General features: G+C 37.5%; 3 protein-coding genes across 3 annotated transcripts; 2 read left to right on the top strand and 1 right to left on the bottom strand.

Annotated features, from left to right (window-relative positions):
* Positions 1-6,815: 6,815 nt before the first annotated feature.
* Positions 6,816-8,354, bottom strand: LOC137950891 (uncharacterized). The gene is made up of 4 exons (XM_068797554.1): positions 8,266-8,354; positions 7,913-8,186; positions 7,621-7,806; positions 6,816-7,109 (listed from the first exon to the last, which is right to left on the bottom strand). The coding sequence occupies exons 1-4, from the start codon at positions 8,314-8,316 to the stop codon at positions 6,922-6,924; spliced, it is 699 nt and encodes a 232-aa protein (XP_068653655.1). The 5' UTR covers positions 8,317-8,354; the 3' UTR covers positions 6,816-6,921.
* A 2,385-nt stretch (positions 8,355-10,739) lies between these two features.
* On the top strand, positions 10,740-16,092 carry LOC137949832 (DEAD-box ATP-dependent RNA helicase 39). Its single transcript, XM_068796029.1, has 9 exons — positions 10,740-11,289; positions 11,590-11,685; positions 11,799-11,987; positions 12,065-12,205; positions 12,342-12,482; positions 13,462-13,604; positions 15,000-15,129; positions 15,227-15,275; positions 15,503-16,092. The coding sequence occupies exons 1-9, from the start codon at positions 10,765-10,767 to the stop codon at positions 15,949-15,951; spliced, it is 1,863 nt and encodes a 620-aa protein (XP_068652130.1). The 5' UTR covers positions 10,740-10,764; the 3' UTR covers positions 15,952-16,092.
* Positions 16,093-16,296: 204 nt separating this feature from the next.
* Positions 16,297-20,019, top strand: LOC137950554 (protein SLOW GREEN 1, chloroplastic). The gene is made up of 4 exons (XM_068797096.1): positions 16,297-17,106; positions 18,120-18,266; positions 18,405-18,485; positions 19,679-20,019. The coding sequence occupies exons 1-4, from the start codon at positions 16,426-16,428 to the stop codon at positions 19,862-19,864; spliced, it is 1,095 nt and encodes a 364-aa protein (XP_068653197.1). The 5' UTR covers positions 16,297-16,425; the 3' UTR covers positions 19,865-20,019.
* Positions 20,020-20,595: the final 576 nt, after the last annotated feature.

Here is a 20,595-nt window from a genome sequence, read left to right as displayed (position 1 = left end):
TGTGAATAAGAAAACATGATTGAAATTGAAGTATTATTTTCGACTTGGTATCAGAGCAGGAGAATCCTTCTCTTCTCCTTCTCGTCGTCGAAGAACAGAGCGAAAGCTCTGTTTCGCTCTATCCCGTAGTCTCTTGTCACCGAAGAACAGAGTCAAAAGCTTTGTCCCATAATCTCAATCACTGGAGAAACCAGAGCTGTAACAACGCTGTTTGGAAGTTCTGCCAGCTACCGATGACCGCAACTAAGCCACCGCTCGGCCTTCCATCAGAAAGCGAACCTCACCGCGTGCGTCTCGACAAAGATGGACCTTCTCAACGTCACCCACGACGCTAGCAAACTGCCAGCCCAATTGGCGCCGGCGAAGAGGAAGAGATGCACCGTCTCGAACAAACAGCCAGCCCAATCGGCGCCAACGAAGAGGAAGAAACGTAACGTTGTGACAAAGAAGACAAAGGTGCGGAAATTTTTTTTTGGCTTCTGTTAACTTAGCTCCCGATTTTATTTTTTCTGGCGGGTCACCAAATCAGACAACTTCTTGAACTGAACCAGAAACAGAGACCTGGACCATTTGTTGGACCGGACCAAAAACTGATACCCAACCAGGGTCAACTCATTGGCAGACCGGACAGGACAAGTTCTCGGACCGGACAAAAAAAAATTATTTAGAAGCGAACCAGACCAGTTCTTTGATCAGACCGAAATCAGAGACCCAAACCGGGTCAACCTAGCCAACAGAAAGCGAACCGCCAGACCAGTATTTTTTGGGTGATCATCACCGATCTTCTTGCATCATGACGAATGAATCAAAACCAGAGCGTATTTGTACTCACTATGGTGAGACTCGACATACAAAGTCAAGATGTTATGTACTTATTGGGTATTTAGAATGGTGGGATCCTACTAAAGCGCCTCGTAAACGGAATACTAAACCAAATAATCATGCTTCCGTTGCAGTAGCAGAACCCTCCACCTCCGCTACATTCGGTAAGGTTCTTAATACTTCCACTCCTATTAGAAATAGTAAATGGATAATTAATTCTGGTGTTATTGATCATATGACCTTTGACAATCATCATGTTGAAAGTATGAAACCATCTGAACAACATATCGTATCTACAGCAAATGGTACTCCCTCTCACATTATTGGAGAAGGTTCCAATACACTCACTGAAAATCTGAGTCTTGATTCTATATTAGTTATTCAAACCCTCAATCATAATTTATTATCAGTGGCTAAAATAACTCGCACTTTGCATTGTGTTGTGATTTTTTTGCCTAATTATTGTGTGTTTAAAGACATTCGAACTCGGAAGACAATTGGTTCTAGTACTAGAAGGGGGAAACTTTATTACCTTAATCTGAAGCCTGAGAGTTCTCATCAGCTAGCTCAAGCATTCTCCGTGAATAAATATGTAGAAAATGAAATTTGGTTATGGCATAAAAGGTTGGGTCACTCATCTTTTGGTTATTTAAAGAAATTGTTTCCAAAACTATTTGCTAGATTATTTACTTTAGATTTTAAGTTTGAGGAATATGAATTTGCTAAAAGTCATCGCGTTCCATTTCAAATAAGCATGAATAGAAGTCGAACACCTTTTATGATTATCCACTTTGATGTATGGGGTCCAGTAAATATAGCCTCTCTGAGTGATAAACGGTAATTTATTTACTTTATTAATGATCACACCCGGATGACTTGGATTTGCTTAATGAAATAAAAAAGTGAAGTTAGTTCATTGTTCAAACAATTTCACAAAAGGATAGCCACTCTATACCATTCTACAATACAAACGATCCGTAGTGACAAGGGTGGAGAATTTGTTAATCAAAGTTTGAAAGAATATCTAGATGATCATGGTATTAGTCATCAAACTACTTGTCCGTACACCCCTTAGCAAAATGGGGTCGTAGAGCGAAAGAACCGCCAACTTCTTGAGGTTGCTCGTACTTCCTTGTTTGAAGCTCATATGTCGGCTAATTATTGGGGTGAAACCATCACTACAACAAATTATAACTGAATATTATCGAATGCGTTACAATTTAGGACTCCCTTGAGTGTTCTTCATGAAGCTATAAGTTCACCTGCAATGCCGAATCTGCCACCTAAAGTTTTTGGGTGTGTAGCCTTGGTTCATCTCCATAAGCCATTGAGAAATAAATTGGAACCCCGAGCTCTCAAGTGTGTCTTCGTTGGTTATGCTCAACATCAGAAAGGTTATCGATGTTATCATTCTCCCTCTCTCAAATTGTATGTCACTCGTAATGTGGTATTTCATGAAGATCACATATATTATTTTACTCTCAAATCTTCAATTCAGGGGGAGAACAAGATTGAATTGCAAACCCTTAATCATCTTTTGGATATCTTGGATACTACAAGTCGTAAGTATTCAGATTACATCAGTGAGCATCAAAATGATACAAATGAACATGATTCACAAGATGGAGACAGACAAGACCAGATAGAAGTGATGCAACCAGAGTCTCAACCAACATCTTCACCCCTTCATAATGTACCAATGAATCAATTGCCTTCTGAGTCCGAGTCCATGTCTGAGCCTCAGGTAAGTTCTGAAACTCAACTAAGAGTGCTACTTCATCGAACCACAAAAGGAAAACCTAGAGTCAATTATGAACCTCTTCTCACGTCTAAATCTCAGTATCCCATGCATAATTTTGTGTCTTATCATAGATTGTCAAAGGCAAATGAAGTATTTGTGAATCAATTATCTGTTATATCTATTCCTAATAGTGTGTAGGAAGCCTTAAAATATCCTAAGTGGAAAGAAGCCATAAATGAAAAAATGAGGTCCCTCCAAAAGAATTCAACATGGGAAGTGGTTGACCTACTTGTAGGAAAGACACCAGTTGGATGCAGGTGGGTATTTACCATTAAATATAAATCTATGACACCATTGAAAGGTTCAAAGCAAGACTTGTCGCCAAAGGATATACTCAAACCTACGGGATCGATTATTTGGAGACATTTGCACTAGTGGCCAAAATCAAAACTTTTCAGATTCTACTATCTTTGGCTATAAATCTTGACTGGCCCTTATATCAATTTGATGTTAAAAATGTATTTTTGCGCGGAGATCTCCAAGAAGAAGTACATATGGAATTACCTCCTTGATGTATTATACAAAACAAAAGATGCAGACAAGTATGTAAACTGAGGAAATCCCTATATGGTTTGAAACAGTCCCCGAGGGAGCGATTTGGAAGGTTCACAAATTTTATGAAATCTATCGGACACAAGCAAAACAACTCAGATCATACTCTCTTCTTGAAATATAATAAGGAGGCCCTCACAACTCTTATAATGTTAATGATATGATAGTAACTGGGAATGATCTAGACGAAAAGAAATCATTGCAAAATCATCTTGCTAGAGAATTTGTAATGAAAGATCTTGGCTACTTAAAATATTTTCTTGGTATTGAAGTGTTAAGATCCAAGGAAGGAATTTTTCTATCTCAACGAAAATATGTTTTCGATTTATTGAAGGAAACTAGTATGACAACATGTAGTCCAGTCAGTACTCTTGTGGAAGAAAATTTGAAACTAGGAACACATTCATATCAAGTCTCTGCTAACAAGGAGCGTTATCAGAGACTAGTTGGGAGGTTAATGTATCTTGCACATACCAAACCAGACTTAGCTTATGTACTACGTGTGGTTAGTCAATTTATGCACTCTCCAAGTGAAGAACATATGAATGACGTCAAATGTATCTTGCGCTACTTGAAATCATCTCCAAAGAAAGGAATCTTATTTAAAAAGGGAGGTGACTTGAAAATTGAAGGTTATACCGATGCCGATTGGGCTGGGTCTAGGGGTGGCTTCGAACCGAGCCGGCTCAGTATCGGCTCGGTTCGATTCGTCATTTATCGAGCTCGAGCACCGAAATCGGCTCGTCGGCTCGACGGAAGCTAGGTTTGGTTCGTCGGCTCGCGAGCCGGCTCGAAATGAGTCGGATCGGTATGAATCGGTAACGGATCGCGAGTGAGCGAGCGGGAGCGGGAGCGAGAGCGAGGGGGGGAAAAATTTTTCCTCCCCCCTCCCATCGGTCGTTGTCACCGCCTCTACCGCCGTCGTAGCTGTTCGTCGGCGTCTATACCGCCGTCGCAACTGCTCGTCGGCCGCCTCTGTGGCCGTCCATTCGATTTCTTCCTCTCCTCGTCGTCGCTTCAGTTTCCGTCGCCGCCGACTCCGTCGTGGCCGTCATCCCCGACGATAGGTCCTCCCCGGCGCCGTAACCCCCTTCCCTCCGCGTCGTCTTGACGGAAAACCAGAACAAGGGAGAAATAATCTCCCCCTTCCTTGCGAGAAGATGATCTCACACGTGTGAGATCATAAAATAAAAAAATAAAAAAACTTTTTCCTCTGGAAAAAATTAAAAATAAATTTTAAAGAATAATTTCTATAAACTATTAGTGTCTCATGTTTTTTTAAACATTTTTCTAATTGAAATTTTTTATTAAAAATCATATAATTTTCTAAGTAAGATTATTCGTACCAAAATGGAGTAGAAAACTGTACAAAATTTTTTTGAATAAGTATTTAACAGTTGATGTTGTAATACTTTTAGCATGAAGCAATTTTGTGTTTGATATTTTATTTAATTAAAAATTTATCGATAATTATAATAATATATTAGATTGATTATTAATTTTTATTTATTTCCCTAGAAGAGTCAATAAAAGGTCCATTTAACTTTCCTAAGAAAATTTTAAAATATTTCCTGTAATTTTCTAATAAGTCACTAATAGTAATAAGATTTTATTTCCTGTAATTTTTATTGTATCATAGGAAAAATATTTTTAGTTTTTCCTAGAATATAAATTTTTATCTAGGGGCAGTAAGGAGGCCATAACAGATTCAAAAATTACAAAATAAGCTAGACAACAATTGGAGTAAAAAATATTAATATTAGTGCATTTTAATCCATTATTGAAATTCAATCCTGAACCTCCCCTATCATTATATTTTTTAAAAATGTATGCATAATTTTATATATAATTTATTCAAAGCCACCCCTACGTGCGAGATCATAAAAAAAGAAAAAAAACTCTTTGCCCCTTCCTCATGGCTCTTAAATAAATTGGAAAGATATTTTAGTAGAAATACGTTTTTAGAGACTATTAGTGGTTTTTTAAATAAATATTGAAAAGACATTTTAATAGAAATATAGGGACCATTAGTGCCTCATATTTTTTCAAAATATTTTTCTAATTATAAATTCTTTTTAAAAAATCATATAATTTTCCAAGTAATATTTTCTTGCCAAGATGGGTTAGAAAACCATATAGAAAAATTTTGAATAAGCATTTGACAGTTGATGATATAATACTTTGAGCATGAGGCAATTTTCATAGCAATTTTGTGTTTGACATTTTATGTGATTAAAAATTTATCGATAAGTATAATAATATATTAGATTAATTATTAATTTTTATTTATTTCCTTAGAAAAGGCAATAAGTGGTCCATTTAACTTTCCTAAGAAAAATTTAAAATATTTCTTGTAATTTTCTAGTAAGTCTGTAATAGTAATAGGATTTTATTTAAAGAATTTATAGTTTTTATTTGGGTGATTGTAAATTGATAGTGATATTTTATTTAATTTTGTTGTGTTTGATTATTGTATGAAGTTTATTTATAATGTTATGCAGTGTATGGAGTGTTTAGATTATTTTATGGAGTGTATAAACAATTTCATGAAGTGTTTATGGAATGTATAGACAATTTTATAGAGTGTTTATGCAGGTATTATGTATATTGATTATGCCCAATTTTAAGTAGAGGTCATGCCGAATTTTATATAAGTATTATATATATAGATTATGCTCAATCTTATACACATATTATATATATATAAGTTATGTCCAATTTTATGTAGAGGTCATTCCCAATTTTATGTAAAATGTATGCATAATTTTATATACATTTTATTCGATATATATTTTTTGAAAAGTTTTAAATGTATGTTGAGGCTCGAGCTCGGCTCGAAGCTCAGCTCGAACTCGTTGGGCTCGAGCTCGATAACAAATTTAGGCTCGAGACAAGGCTCGGCTCGAGGCTCAGCTCAAAATATTTAAATCAAGCTCGACTTGAACATAAGCAGGTTCGGGCTCGGCTCGGCTCGATGCCACCCTAGCTGGGTCAATAGATGATCGACGGTCTACATCTGGATACTTTACATTTGTAAGTGGAAATTTGGTCACTAGAAGAAGTAAGAAACAAGAGGTGATGACTAGATCGTCAGTTGAAGCCAAATACAAGGGAATGACCAAGGCAATATGTGAATTATTATGGATAAAAAATCTGATACAAGAATTATATATTGAGCAGACAAGTCCTATGAAATTATACTGTGACAATAAGGTAGCCCACAACCAAATCTAACATGATAGAATTAAACATATGAAATTATACTGTGACAATAAGGCAACCCACAACCCAATCCAACATGGTAGAATTAAACATATTGAAATTGATAGACACTTTATTAAAAAAAATTAGAAGCAAAAATCATTGAAGTCCCTCATGTTCAATCTGAAGATCAACTTGCCGATGTACTAACCAAGGTATTGTCCTACCGAGTTTTTAACAATTATCTTGACAAGTTGGGCATTAGTGATATCTATGCACCATGGGGGAGCCTTAAAGATAGGCTCCCGATCTATGTACAAAAGTTACTTAGCAATTCCAAGTCCTCCCCCATGCTCGCTAACATCCCTGCGTATCAATTGGATACTACCGTTGAAGTGATTATGGATGAACAAAGATTCTTTCCGTTAGTATTATTTTTTAAACACAAAAGAGAAAGATTTCCTTCCTTTGTGTTTTTAAGAACACAAAAGAGATTTATATCACTTGTCCGACATCGGAAATCATACAATATTGCTCAAGAAACATCACAAGAAATCGGGGTGGACGTCTTCCTCCACTCTTTCGTCTCTGAATCCATTCGATGGGATGTAATCATTTGGGAAGTCTTCATCTTTGCTGAGCATATCCATTTCCTCTTCGTTCAAATAGTCACACCACTTCGAGGCATTAACCTGTGTCGTAACGCGTCTGCATTTCTTCGAATCAGCGCTGTCTGGGCAACCAGAAGGAGCCCGTCCAAAGAATCAAGCACGGCAGACAGCAAAATTGAGCATTCTGGTGAGTTATGTGCTACATGCTAAACGTTGACGAGACTTATTTTTGGTAATAAAAGAAAAAGAATACATAATACGTGCCTCCATTTCCATTCACAGACCAAACCGTGGGCTCTGCATTTCAGATGCGCAGACCCTTTTTTTTTTTTTTAGCAAATTTTGTATGACAAGACACGAAACCGGTCATGCCCATGTAAATTTCCAAAAAATAACCAAGTTCATTATGTAATTTTTACATGAACAAGAGCAGAAAGCAAAGCCCATTGCTTGATCGTTTGTTAACTGTTCAGAATGAGGTTCCAAGCAGTTTCTCGGATCCCCAGTGTGTACCATGGAAATGGCCACTGAATTTTATTTTATTTTAAAAAATGGCAGGTGGGATGTGATGTTCAAGCAAATTTAAACATAGAAACCGCAACTTGGAAACTAGAATGTAAAAATGATGTGCACCTTTCAGTTGGATAAACTTCTTATTCCCCTTCCGTTTCATGAAATTAGGTTGTAAGATTTCGCTTCCTCCAGCTGTCCTTTTGGTGTCGCAGCAATCTGGAGAGTACTTCGCTCTAACTCGAGCTTTTCTCAACATCTCTCGTGGAGGCTCCGTGACGATCTGGATTTCACCGTCGGAGCTCGGATCTGTGATTAAAAAAGAAAAAGAAGAGTTTATTTCCACAAAGAAACATTGAAATTTAAAAACCTAAATAAGTTGAAACATTTCAAAGATAAAATTTTATCAACATACCTTCATTTTCCTTGTCCGGACCATCCAAATACTCCTTCCAGTCGGTCCTCTTCTCCTGATACTCGACAGATTCACGTCCTTTGGGCATTGTTTCCTCACAATCAGGCGAGCCAGACAATTGTGTATCGGCGATTTGCCGCGACATGTTAAAATCCTGAACAAACTTCCGGATGTCCTTGGCCAGAAATCCACGGGCGAAGACCTTGCAGACGGATTGTTTCTGGTTACAGATGACGCACGTCCATTTGTTGCTGCTCTTCTTCTGCTGCTTCACCTACAAAGAGATCGAAATATAAGACACGGCGAAAAGGGAGAGAGAGAAAGAATGAAATAAACGCTAGAAGAGAGATTGCCTGCATCGTTGCACATTGGCAGCATTGCAGTGCGACAAAGATGGTTGACATTGCCCGCTTCTGAAGTCCTTCTATTGATCACAAGGATTTATTCCAGGTTCAGGAGCGAGGAATTTTGGCGCAGAGTTGTAGAACTTGAATTTCTGCTATAAAAATTGGCCGAAGGCGCCAACCAGATTTTTTTTTTTGTTTTTTACGTCGGCCAGCGCAAGGCCCATTTGAGAGCCTAATGGGCTACTTAGCTCAACGACGTCCAGTTTCACATAAGTATCGCAATGGGTAACGGACTCTCCAAATAACAAATATTTCGTTAACTAAATTTTCAAATATTTTTTTATTTATTATTTAATTATAATTTAATTATTATTATTGAACTAAATCATAGTTGAAAAGGTCCCTCGTTGCTTAGAGTAGAAATACTATTTTAGCATTAAATTTTACTCACTTGTTGTAAGTAAAACATTAGTATTTGCAATCTAAACTCAATTGCTACTCAGTTGATAAAGTAGAAAATTGTTTCCAAAACCAAGTCCACGGCAACGGCGAGATGACTCGCTACGCTAATAAGTCGGCAGGTAGGGGTGGCTTCGAATCGAGTCAGCTCGCGAGCAGCTTGAGTTCGATTCGTTATCTATCGAGCTCGAGCTTTGAAATCGGCTCGTTTAAATTAATGAGGCGAGCTCGACCAAAACCAGGTTTGGTTCGTCGGCTCGAGGTGAGTCGGATCGGGATCGGGAGCGTGAGCGAGAGTAAGGGTGGGGGGGGATTTTTCCTCCCCTCGTCACCGTTGAACCCCTCCCGTTGGCTGTTGTTGCTGTGTCTATTGCTGTCGACAGCTGCTCACCGGCCGTCCGTTTAATTTCTTTCTCTCCTTACCGTCGCCTTTGTTTCCGAAAAGGCAGAGCTCGACCGTTATCTCTTGAGCTCGAGCTTCGAAATCGGCTTGTTTAAATTAACGAGCCGAGCTCGACCGAAGCCAGGTTCAGTTCGTCGGCTCGAGGTGAGTCTGGATCGGTATCGGGATCAGGATTGGGATCGAGAGCAGAAGCGGGAGCGTGAGCGAAAGTGAGGGGGGGGGGGGGGGGATTTTTCCTCCCCTCGTCACCACCAAGCCCCTCCCGTTGGCTGTTGTCGCCGCCTATATCGTCATCGACATCTGCTTGTCGACTGCCTCTGTGGCCGTCCATTCAATTTCTTCTTCTCCTTGCCGTCACCTCTATTTCCGCCGCCGTTGCTTTCGTCACCGCTGATTCCGTCGTCGTTGCCATCGCAACCGTCATCCTCAACGATAGGTCCTCCCCGGCGCCGTAACCCCCTTCCCTCTGCGTTGTCTCGGAGGAAAACCAAAACCAATAAGTTCATCGGAGAAATTAAGGGAGAAATAATCTCCCCCTCCCCCGCGCGAAGAAAATTTCGCACGAGCGAGATCATAAAGTAAAAAAAATACAAAAAATTCTCCTTAAACTCTCCTTACTCATAGCTCTTAAACAAATTAAAAATACATTTTATAGAAATAAGTTTTGATGAACTATCTCATGTTTTTTGTAAATACTTTTCTAATTGAAAATTCTTATTAAAAGATCATATAATTTTCTAAGTAAGATTTTCCTGCCAAGATGGGGTAGAAAGCTGTATAGAAAATTTTTGAATAAATATTTAACAGTTGATAATGTAATACTTTTAGCATGAAACAATTTTCATTGCAATTTTGTGTTTGACATTTTATTTGATTAAAAATGTATCGATAAATATAATAATATATTAGATTGATTATTAATTTTTATTTATTTCCCTAGAATAAGCAATAAGAGGTCCATTTAACTTTCCTAAGAAAAATTTAAAATATTTCTTGTAATTTTCTAACAAGTCACTAATAGTAATAAGATTTTATTTAAAGGATTTATAGTCTTTACTTGGGTGATTGTAAATTGATATTGATATTTCATTTAATTTTGTTGCGTTTGATTATTGTACAGAGTTTATTCATAATGTTATGCAGTGTATGAAGTGTTTAGACTATTTTATGGAGTGTATGGAGTGTATAAACAATTTCATAGAGTGTTTATAGAATGTATAGACAATTTTGTGGAGTGTTTATGGAGTATTTATACTGGTATTATATATATAGGTTATGCCCAATTTTATGTAGAAATTATGTCCAATTTCATGTAAAATATATACATAATTTTATATACAATTTATTTTATATATATTTTTTAAAAAATTTTAAATATATATTGAAGCTCAGCTCTGCCTCAAACTTGCTCGGGTCGAACTCGGTTAGAACTCGGTTAAATATTTTTGAGCTCTAGTTGGATAATAATCTTAGGCCGGATACCAGGTTATGCTCGAACATATACAGTCGGTTCGGTTCGGTTCGTCTTGATACCACCCGACGGCAGGGATGCTTCACTATCTTTACTGTATTTTACAGACTTCAGCGTTTATTTTTCAAAATTCATTCTCCCGAAAAGTTGAGGCAGCTTTCGCACACTAGCCATGGGTGGAGGAACGGGAAGAGCACTCTTGACCTTGTCGTTCTCCACGAATCTCTTTTCACGCTCTCGGTTATGTAAATCCAGGGGCTACCCGCTTCTGAACGTCTCCTCTTTTGGGCATTTCCAGAGTTTCAGAATTCGCTGTTTATCGACAGACACGACAGCCGTCGACACAGAGACGCAGTTGGAGCCAGTTCGCCATTCTATGCTACTAGAAAAGCTTCGATTGAGACACCTTAAAGACGCTGCAAAAAAAACCCCAAACAACAGGATAAAGCCCGAGGGCGTTGTGGCTAAGGAAAATGATGAAAATGCGAAGAGGAAAAATTCAAAGAAGACTGCGTCGAGTTTCGAGGAGTTGGGTCTGACAGAGGAGGTGATGGGCGTTGTGTATGAGATGGCAATTACGGTGCCGACGGAGATTCAGTGTATCGGAGTACCGGCAATATTGGATGGGAAAAGTGTGGTTTTGGGATCGCATACCGGCTCTGGAAAGACATTGGCGTATATGTTACCTTTGGTTCAGGTTTTGGAAATTATAACCTTATCGTGTTGGAAATCATTTGATTACAGCTTGATGAGCTTCTTTACTTGCTGCTTGTTGAGCATCTTTTTGAAATTTTAATAACAGCAGTTTGACGTTAGTGAGCAACTTTATGTTGGTTACATCTAGTGACCTGATTTTATGTTGATTATATCTTTTTTTGGTAACATCATTTTGACTACATCTAGTGCCTTACTGGTGGAGTTATTAGTTTTTAATGGTCTGTTAATACTCTTCATGCTATTTGCCGAGTGAACTTACTTAAGCTTACCTATGCTGTAGCTTTTGAGACGTGATGAAGCTTTGTCTGGAATGGTAATGAAACCTAGGCGTCCACGAGCAGTTGTGCTATGTCCGACCAGGGAGCTATGTGAGCAGGTATTGACTAATCTCTTCTTCTTCTTCTTCTCAAAAAAAAAAAAAAAAAACACTACAGTCAATTTAAGTTGCTTTCTCTGAATGATGAATTTAACTTCACAAAGTCTGCATAGGTGTTTCGTGTGTCAAAATCTATATGTCATCATGCACGATTCCGTTGTACTATGGTGAGTGGAGGTGGTCGTCTGCGACCTCAAGAGGACTCCTTGAATGCTCCAATTGATATGGTGGTTGGGACTCCAGGAAGAGTGCTTCAGCACATTGAAGAGGGGAATATGGTCTATGGTGACATCAGGTATTTGGTGAGTTTCTGCACGAAGAACTACTGTATCTATGTATGCATGAACCCAAAAGCTGTATCTTATTTGAGAGGTGGCAGGTGTTGGATGAGGCAGACACTATGTTTGATCATGGCTTTGGACCGGACATCAGTAAATTCCTTGGACCTTTAAAGAATCGTGCATCCAAACCTGATGATCCTGGATTTCAAACTGTTTTGGTCAGTGCAACTATGACTAAGGTAAGTTGACTTTCCAGCAATTGAAGTGTTTATAATTTTGGAACTATAATCATAAAATACATGATTAAGAGTGTTAAACCTTTTAATATTCTAGATAGGCTTATGAAGTTGGCATCTTTTCATCCACTTTATGCAGGCTGTGCAAAAGTTGGTTGATGAGGAATTTCAAGGGATAACTCATTTACGCACATCAACGTTGCACAAGAAGATTGCATCTGCTCGGCATGACTTCATTAAACTTTCAGGTGCAGAGAACAAGCTGGAAGCTCTCTTACAGGTCTACCTTGCATCTTATTCAATGTTTTTAACTTTAGAGGGATTCTGTCATACATTTCTTGTGTTCATTAACCATGAAATATATGTTATGTCTCCGGTTACACAAAAAAAGTAATCATGCACAATATGTAAACTAAACCAACAATATATCTCTTTATCTCATTTTATTTTTCATTGCTAATAGTGAATATGGAATTATTTGTGGGACAAATATTTAGCTAAGTTTCATGAGATTATGTGAATTTGGAAACATGTAAGCAGTTTTAAATCCCGGTTAGTTGATGTGGCCTTCCTAAATTAGTTGTATTATGTCTTCCTGCAGCCTAAAATGGTGAATGCTTCTATATGAGTTTGTTCTTTGTTATCATTGTTTCCAATCCCTTTTACACTCTTCCTTTCACATGTTGATCCTATTTTAAATAGTAATGTCTTTATTGAGAGGATGAAGTCAATTGAAACAGAGAGCAATCCCAAATGTGGAACTGGAGACCTCAAAGCACTGTATTAGCTCCATGCAGTTCTTTGAGCCTTTCTGCTTCTTTGTATGTGCTACTTGTCAGGTTTGTCGATGGTCCGATGTACAGCTTCTCTTGGGTGGTGGTTGAAGCTATTGTATTGTGACAAGCAACTTGGATATCAAGTGCAGCCATAATTGCATTGAATTAAAGGAAACTTGTTGTCTTGGTGTACCCTGATCATCCATCTTCATTTGCTATAACTCACACCATCTGGCATGCATGTCACATCAGTTATGGTTCTCACATTCTTTGCCAGACGGTTTATTGTGTCATGTATTGTGTATTGAATGCTTATGGTGTCCTAATTATCCGGTCATCATTGCATTTGGTTTTAGAAAGGATAACCAATTTTTTTTTTTTGTTTCCTTTTCAATGCATCTTTTCTATTTCTTGCTGGAAATGATCTATCTTTGAGTGCTTGTTGCTTTAGGATTTGATAATCAAGCTTCATTTGCCTGATAGGTTCTTGAGCCAAGTCTTGCAAAGGGTAATCGAGTGATGGTCTTCTGTAATACATTGAATTCTAGTCGTGCAGCTGATCATTTTCTATCTGAAAATCAAATATCTACTGTGAATTACCATGGAGAAGTACCGGCCCAACAACGGTGAGATACTTACCTCTATTTTGCTGCATGGAAGTGGACTCTGTGTCATATAAAATGTGACCTCTGTCTCGGTTTGACCTAGTAGCAAATTCAACTATTTTCTATAATTCAAATTATCATGTTTTAGTATGCTTTAAATTCATATGCTTTTATTATTTATGTTATGTCTGCTTTGGTATTTTCTTTGATTTGATCTCATAGTTCCTTTTATATGTTAATAAAATCAGGTCCTGCAAATGTGAAAAATTGTTGTAACATTACGTATTTATATCCATATCCATATCCATGTAATGAATCTAAATTCCCCTCATTATGCTGGTCTAAAGTGGACCTTACATGGAGGATGGGAAAGTTTGAAGGTTGACTCTATATGACTGATTTCCTTGAACATGTAAAATCATTGCATTTTTATTTGAGGTACTCTCTACATTTTATTTTTTGAAGGTGATGTAGGCCAACTTCATGCTTTAACAGATCTATCCTTGGAAAAGCAACCAGATTGAAAAGAATTAAATAATCCTGTACAAAGAATCAATTCTTTTGCATAATTCATTCACACACCTTCCTTCAAAAAAAATAATTCAACCAGATGCAGGTGGAGTCCTGTGCTTTATGACCTGGAAGTATGGGGTGAGCTTGTGACTTCTTTTCTTTTTCTTTTTGTGTGTGTGTGTGTGTGTGTGGAGGGTGGGGGTGTGTATTGGGGGTTGGGTGGAGAATATGACCTGTCCAGACTTTCATAAGAATAGAGACACCTGATGCATCAGGACTTCTCCAGATGGTCCAGCGGCTTGATGTATAATTCTTTTTACTTTTGGTTGAATTCTGCAGTAGAGTGGCAAGTCCTCTCTTTGGGCTACCTTGTCCTTTACCTAAGCCTTCTTTTTATTTTCTTCGGGAATTTTAACTTGCTCATGATTGCCATTGTGGCAGTCCTGAAGTTCTTCTCTCCACCAAGGCACCAACCCTCTAATCCTTCTATGAAGCTTGGATTTTTCAATGCATCAATTCGAATCTAAAATGTTACAATGCCATCAATCTACTGTTAGTTCCAAATGATAGGTGAGTTATCAGAGACTCACATAGGTAATATGCAATATTGAGTAGCGCCAATGATTGTCAACTAGGCATGTATCAAGGTGAGAACAGAACCATATCTTCTTGCTAATGAATTAAATTGATTCTTCTCCACTAGAAACCTCGCCAAAAGTGTCCCGAGTGGCATACCATGTGTGACTTACTGCTATTTTCTGTTTGATGTTTCCATTCAACTTGTAACTAGTATTATAGTCCATGGACAACACTAAGATATGTTTATCAAGTTCCTTCAATAAGATCTAACTAGTTCGTTTCATATACTGTCTCTGCAATATCTCAAGTCATTCAATCTTTCAGAGTTGAAAACCTGAAGAAGTTCAAAAGTGACAATGGAGATTGCCCAACCTTGGTTTGCACTGATTTGGCTGCTCGTGGGCTAGACTTGGATGTGGATCATGTCATCATGTTTGACTTCCCCTCAAACTCTGTAAGCTTGCCACCCGAACAACTATTTGGTTTAGATTCAACAACCTCCATTATATTTGGAAAAAGCTTTTATCTTGTTATTTGTCATGATCTTTTAGATTGACTATCTTCATCGCACTGGACGAACTGCTCGCATGGGAGCAAAAGGTATATTTGAAATTCATCTATCAAGTTGTTGGACAAAAAAACTAATTTGCCTTTAAGCTGTGTAGAATTGGTAGTAGTTGCTGATAATTTTGACTTTTGGACGTAGCTGGTTGTTCTTTTGATTCGTCATAATGTTAAATTGACATGAATGAACTTTCAAAAAGAAAAATATTGTTGTGTATGAATTCTTTTAGAGGTATGGACATCATCCCTGCTTCTTGTTACAGGCAAAATTACGAGTCTAGTTGCAAAGAAGGATTTGATGTTGGCAACCCGAATAGAAGAGGCAATAAAGAAGAACGAAAGCTTAGAGTCTCTAACTGCTGACAGAGTTAAAAGAGATGTGGTGAAGGCACGACAGGGTGATCCGAAGAGAAAAAGTATGAGCTTGGTAAATGCTTTAAAGCAAAAAAGAAAAGGAACAGCTGCATCTGCAAATTCATCCAGATCAAATGACAAGGTTGACGGCAAAAAGAAATCAGTCGGTGACAAAAGGGGAAGATTATCGTTGACTAAGAAGCCTGTAACTCTTGCAAAGCCAGTAAAAACTTCTTCTCCTACCAGCCCAAGAACAAAAGGGGAAAGGAAGAAGCCCGGTGTTGTGAAATCCACAGGATCTAAGTTAAGCGTCGTGGGGTTCCGAGGACGAAGTTCATCTACAAAAAGAGCCATATGATGCATAGTTGGATTCTTTAAGAACGTATGCCTAGTTTCACATGAAATCCAGTAAATTCTGCAGAACAGGGAAGAATTTCTGTTAGTGAGTTCCTGATTATCTTTAAGTTGATCCAAGTAGCAGACCTCGCTCCCATTTCAAGTTAACATGAAATTTCACAATTCTTTTAATATGCCCTGATCGTCCAAAACATCCAAGTGGAACAAAAGGTTAATGACAAAACGTTTATTTATGTAAAAAACAAAAGGATTGCTAACTCAAATAACATGATACGACTTTAAAAAAACAAACTATTTAATAGCAAATGGCAAGGCTATATTTGAGTCGGGCTCCCTTCACCCAGCCCCTTCCCCATCCCTTCTGATAAATCTCTCTAGCGGCTTACCATTTTGCGCGTCTTGCGAGAATCACTTGCGGCATCCGCGACGTCTCAGATTCTGAAATGAATTGCGCTCCATACTGGAAGTCGTAAAAATGGATTCCTTGTTACCTCGGTTAGTACTCTGCTCTCAGCAGTCCAAGCTCAATGGCTCCATTATTCTCAAAGATAGGTCTAACTTAACTAGAACCCCGCAACGTTCTTCGTTCCCAAGATTCCAAGTCTGGCACCAACACGCATTGTTTATTTCCCCGTCTTTCCAACAACACCAACTTCCCCGTTGTTTTTCCTCTTTCAGTTCTTTGACCTGTATAACTGCTAAAGCAAAGTCGCAAACCGATACCCATCATTTTCTTAGGCACGCAGAGGAGTTAGCAATCTCGCTGGTTTGTTCTCTTCTCTTCTTAGGGGGGTTTTCATTCAGACCTGCATTAGCGTCTGTAAATGTCCCAACCACCTCTTCATCGCCTTTAGAAGAAAAGAGAGAAGAAACTCAGATTGGTATAGATGAAGATGAGGACCTGTATTTGAGGATATTAGAGAAGAACCCCAGAGATGTTGAGGCTCTGAAAGTGGTTTTGTACGGGAAAATGAGGAAAGGGAAAACGAAGGAGGCTGTTGAGTACGTGGAAAGGTTGATTGATATTGAGCCGGACGAAGTAGAGTGGCGGCTGTTGCAGGCTCTCTCCTTTGAACTCATGGGACAATTGTCAAAAGCCAAAAGATTGTTTAAAGAAGTATTGGAGGAGAGGCCTCTCTTGCTGAGAGCGTTGCACGTATGGTCTTCCCTCTCCAGATATGCTGTTATTATTGGTTATAGATGTTTGGTAACTTATAGTCCTACATCCTTGCAAAATGTTTCCTAAAATATAGTTTTCGTTTCTTACCGAACAATTTAAGCTGAATTATGGTGTCTTTTTCCTTAGCAACGTGTGTTCATATCTTTCTGCATTTAATTGTGGAATGAACAGGCTTGACTACAGTAGAGTACCAAAGCACATCAGAAAAGTGAAAAAAAATAAGCTTACTTAAAAGTGATCTAGGCTTCTTCAATGATACAAGACTCTTTTTGGAAATATCTGATCTTTGTAAACACTTGTTTACCGAAGTAAAGCACAATTATAAGGTTTTTAGAACTTTTTGAGTGATCTGACATTTTCTTTACAGCACAAAAAATCCATTGCAAGTTATTCAAGAAATATTCGGTTTCTTAGACAAATCCTCTGCCCGCTAGCAGTCTGTGGACAGTGCACTTGAAATTGGTTGGATGTGAGTAGAACCATATACCAAGTGAAGAGAAGAACCATTATTTTGTTATGAATAATGATTCTGAACACATGCATACCCCCAAATGCCCCAACATCTTGTAGAAGTGAACTCAGGTCCTCACATTATGAAAGCTTTTTCTTATGTGTGAAGAAAAGAAACGAAACGAGGAGAGAATTTTGTCTACTTATTGAAGAGTGGGTCACAGACTGACAGCAGAAAATAGGGTAGGGGACATTGGTATCCTACAATGTCTGATATTAATTTTAGAAACTAGGTAGATCCTTAGGTTCTTGTTGGCTTATGGATTCCTTGTTTCACCTGGTTAGCTAATTCCAATGCTATGCCTTTTCTAATACTTCTATCTATCGTTTTAAAAGTCAGTAAACATCTTCTTTCTTCTGTTTTGCTACCAATTTTTTTCTAAATTTGCCCAAGTTTGTTGTTTAAATGGCTCCCCATTTTATGCTCCTAGCTTGTATGTTACTGTAACTTAATGCCATTTCAATATGTTTTTTTGTAGGGATTGGCTCTGGTAATGCACAAAAATCATGAAGGTGCAGCTGTTTTTGAGATGCTGAATAAAGCTTTGGAACTTTCACGTCGTAAGAAAAGAGTCACTGAGGAGCGTAACATAAAAATTTTGATAGCACAAATGCATGTTGTAAAGGTAGTAAATGGGAGCTTTTATGCTGCACAGTGGAAAGACCCTGAATTCTTCTATATTCTATTAGTGTATCTAAAATAAAATGGACTAATTGCTCTCAAATATTTAGATGAATAAGAAAATTATTTTCACAATATGCAGGGTGATTTTGAAGAGGGCTTGAAGAGATACCAGGATTTGGTTAATGAGGATCCGCGAGATTTTCGCCCCTATCTTTGTCAGGTAACCATTTGTAGGAAGCCCTAAAGACCTTTTTACAAGGTTGTGTTTTGTTCTTTTCTTCATTTTCTGTGGCTTTCATGAAAATAAAGTAAATGGTGTCTTAGAGAGATCCATAGGAAAATGCAAAAAGGAAAAAATGCTCAATGTGTTTATACAGGTCTTGCCCACTAATTTTACTAGTTGAAATCTCAAATGTTGAACTTTATGTCTGTTTGAATTTCTTGGGTGTGAGCTTTATCCTTCATGAGTTTTCTCACTTCGTATCTGTTTCTTCTAATAGATCACTAAATTTAGTTTTTTTTTTTTGTGGTCATGGACAAGTGAGTAAACAATAGTTGCTCAGCAGAAATCTGGGAAATCTCGAAAATGGATGCTTGATTTTGCTCTAGCTAAGCCCTTTTATAATGCTTAAAATGACAACTCTTTGGAGAGTAGTAGAGAAAAAGTGGTGTGAAAAAACACAGTTATTGTTAAAAGAAACAAAAGGACCTAAGCATGGAAAGGAAGTAAACATGACCCAGGGTTTTGCTGCTATAAGAAGTCTCACAAAAGTTCCCAGCAGAGAGGTTACTTTTGACCTGAAAATGAAGTTATTTTCTGTGGTTGCGATTGTTGTTACGAAGTTCATGATTTATTCTGGTTTTGTTTTGGTTCATGGTACAATAATTCTCTCCACCAAAGGACCTGATTTAAGTCGTTCCATTTGCTATAAATTATGCTTGGTTCATGTTAGTTCAAATGATTGTTCATTTTGAAAAAAACATTGGATGCACAGCTTTGTGGATTTGGAGTTGAATTTGAATTTGAATTGTACATATGCCATATAATTGCTAAACTAATGCTACTTGTATTATGGACCGGTGGACCGGTCTTATTTGAACTGCTTCATCAATGGCTTCCACATGTGGAACTTCCTTATGAATGAACCAAGCCAATGCTTCAGTTAGTACTGAGATTTTAATTGACCTAAATGAAGTTTCTGACATATGTGGTCCTTAGATGATAATGTTTATTTCACTCGATGCTTCGATCAAATAATTGTAAAATTAGTTTTGCCAACAATTAGAATTCTATTATTTTTAAAAAGAAGGAATGTCACTGCTTCTTCTTTCTCAAATCTTACTCTCTTTTTCAACATGTTACTGAGATAGTTTGGTTGATTATGTACATGATTACTGTATGTTATATTGTAGGGCATAATCTACAGCTTACTGGATAAAAAGAAGGAAGCAGAGGAGCAATTTGAGAATTACAGGAGCTTTGTTCCTCAAGAGTTTCCACAGAGAGGATTTCTTGATGATGTCATATTGACTGCAAAAACTGAATCAAGGGAGCAACTACAAGAGGAGTTTGATGGTGAATTCTCATACAAAAAGTAGAAATGAGCCCCATTGGTTAGTTCTACAGCCTTTAGGCACTCCATCCTTGTTGGTTTTAAATACATAGAAACTTGCAGGCATCGTTTGATAGCCTTGTACCAACCATCTAACTGCGGGATCATGAATTTTAAAAGCTTGGATTTGATGCCACCAAATATCAAGTTAAAATGTCTCTCTTGTCCAGTTGGTTTACAAATGTCAATCGTTTCAACTTACTACATTGTACCTTTCTTCGAGGGTCTGTTTGGAACCCCATGGAAAAGAAAATAAAATAAGAATTTGACTATTATTATTCTAAAAAATAGTTAGTGAAAAAGAGAATTTGATCATTATCTCATTTTTATTAACTATTTTTGGAAAAATAATGGTTAATTTTTTTTTTCCTTTTCTAGGGGTTCTAAACATACCCTAAAAAGCAAGCTAACGATTTTACCCCATTTCTTCTACCATTTTAATTATCATGTTGATTAAGGAAAGAAATCTCTTAAATATAGGTAAACATTATTCTGTATCCAATTACTTGATTACCCCTTTATGTTGAGGGTGATGTAGTAATTTTATCTTCAAACAAAATTATTTATTTATATTTCTTTGATTTGTATATAGTAGAAGCAATGTTATAAAACCTGAACCAAACCGACCAGTCGAACGATTGTTATATATTTCCTAGTGGCTTCTATGTAATCGTCGATTTTTTAGCTTGCTCGTGTAGGATTGACTCTTGGACTCAA

Source organism: Aristolochia californica, unplaced genomic scaffold (genome assembly GCF_029961685.1).
Source record: "Aristolochia californica isolate CCGP_79_NKW_82.1479 unplaced genomic scaffold, dmAriCali1.0.hap1 SCAF_14, whole genome shotgun sequence".
In the NCBI taxonomy this organism is placed as follows: domain Eukaryota; kingdom Viridiplantae; phylum Streptophyta; class Magnoliopsida; order Piperales; family Aristolochiaceae; genus Aristolochia; species Aristolochia californica.
This window is presented reverse-complemented; position numbering and strand designations above follow the sequence as displayed.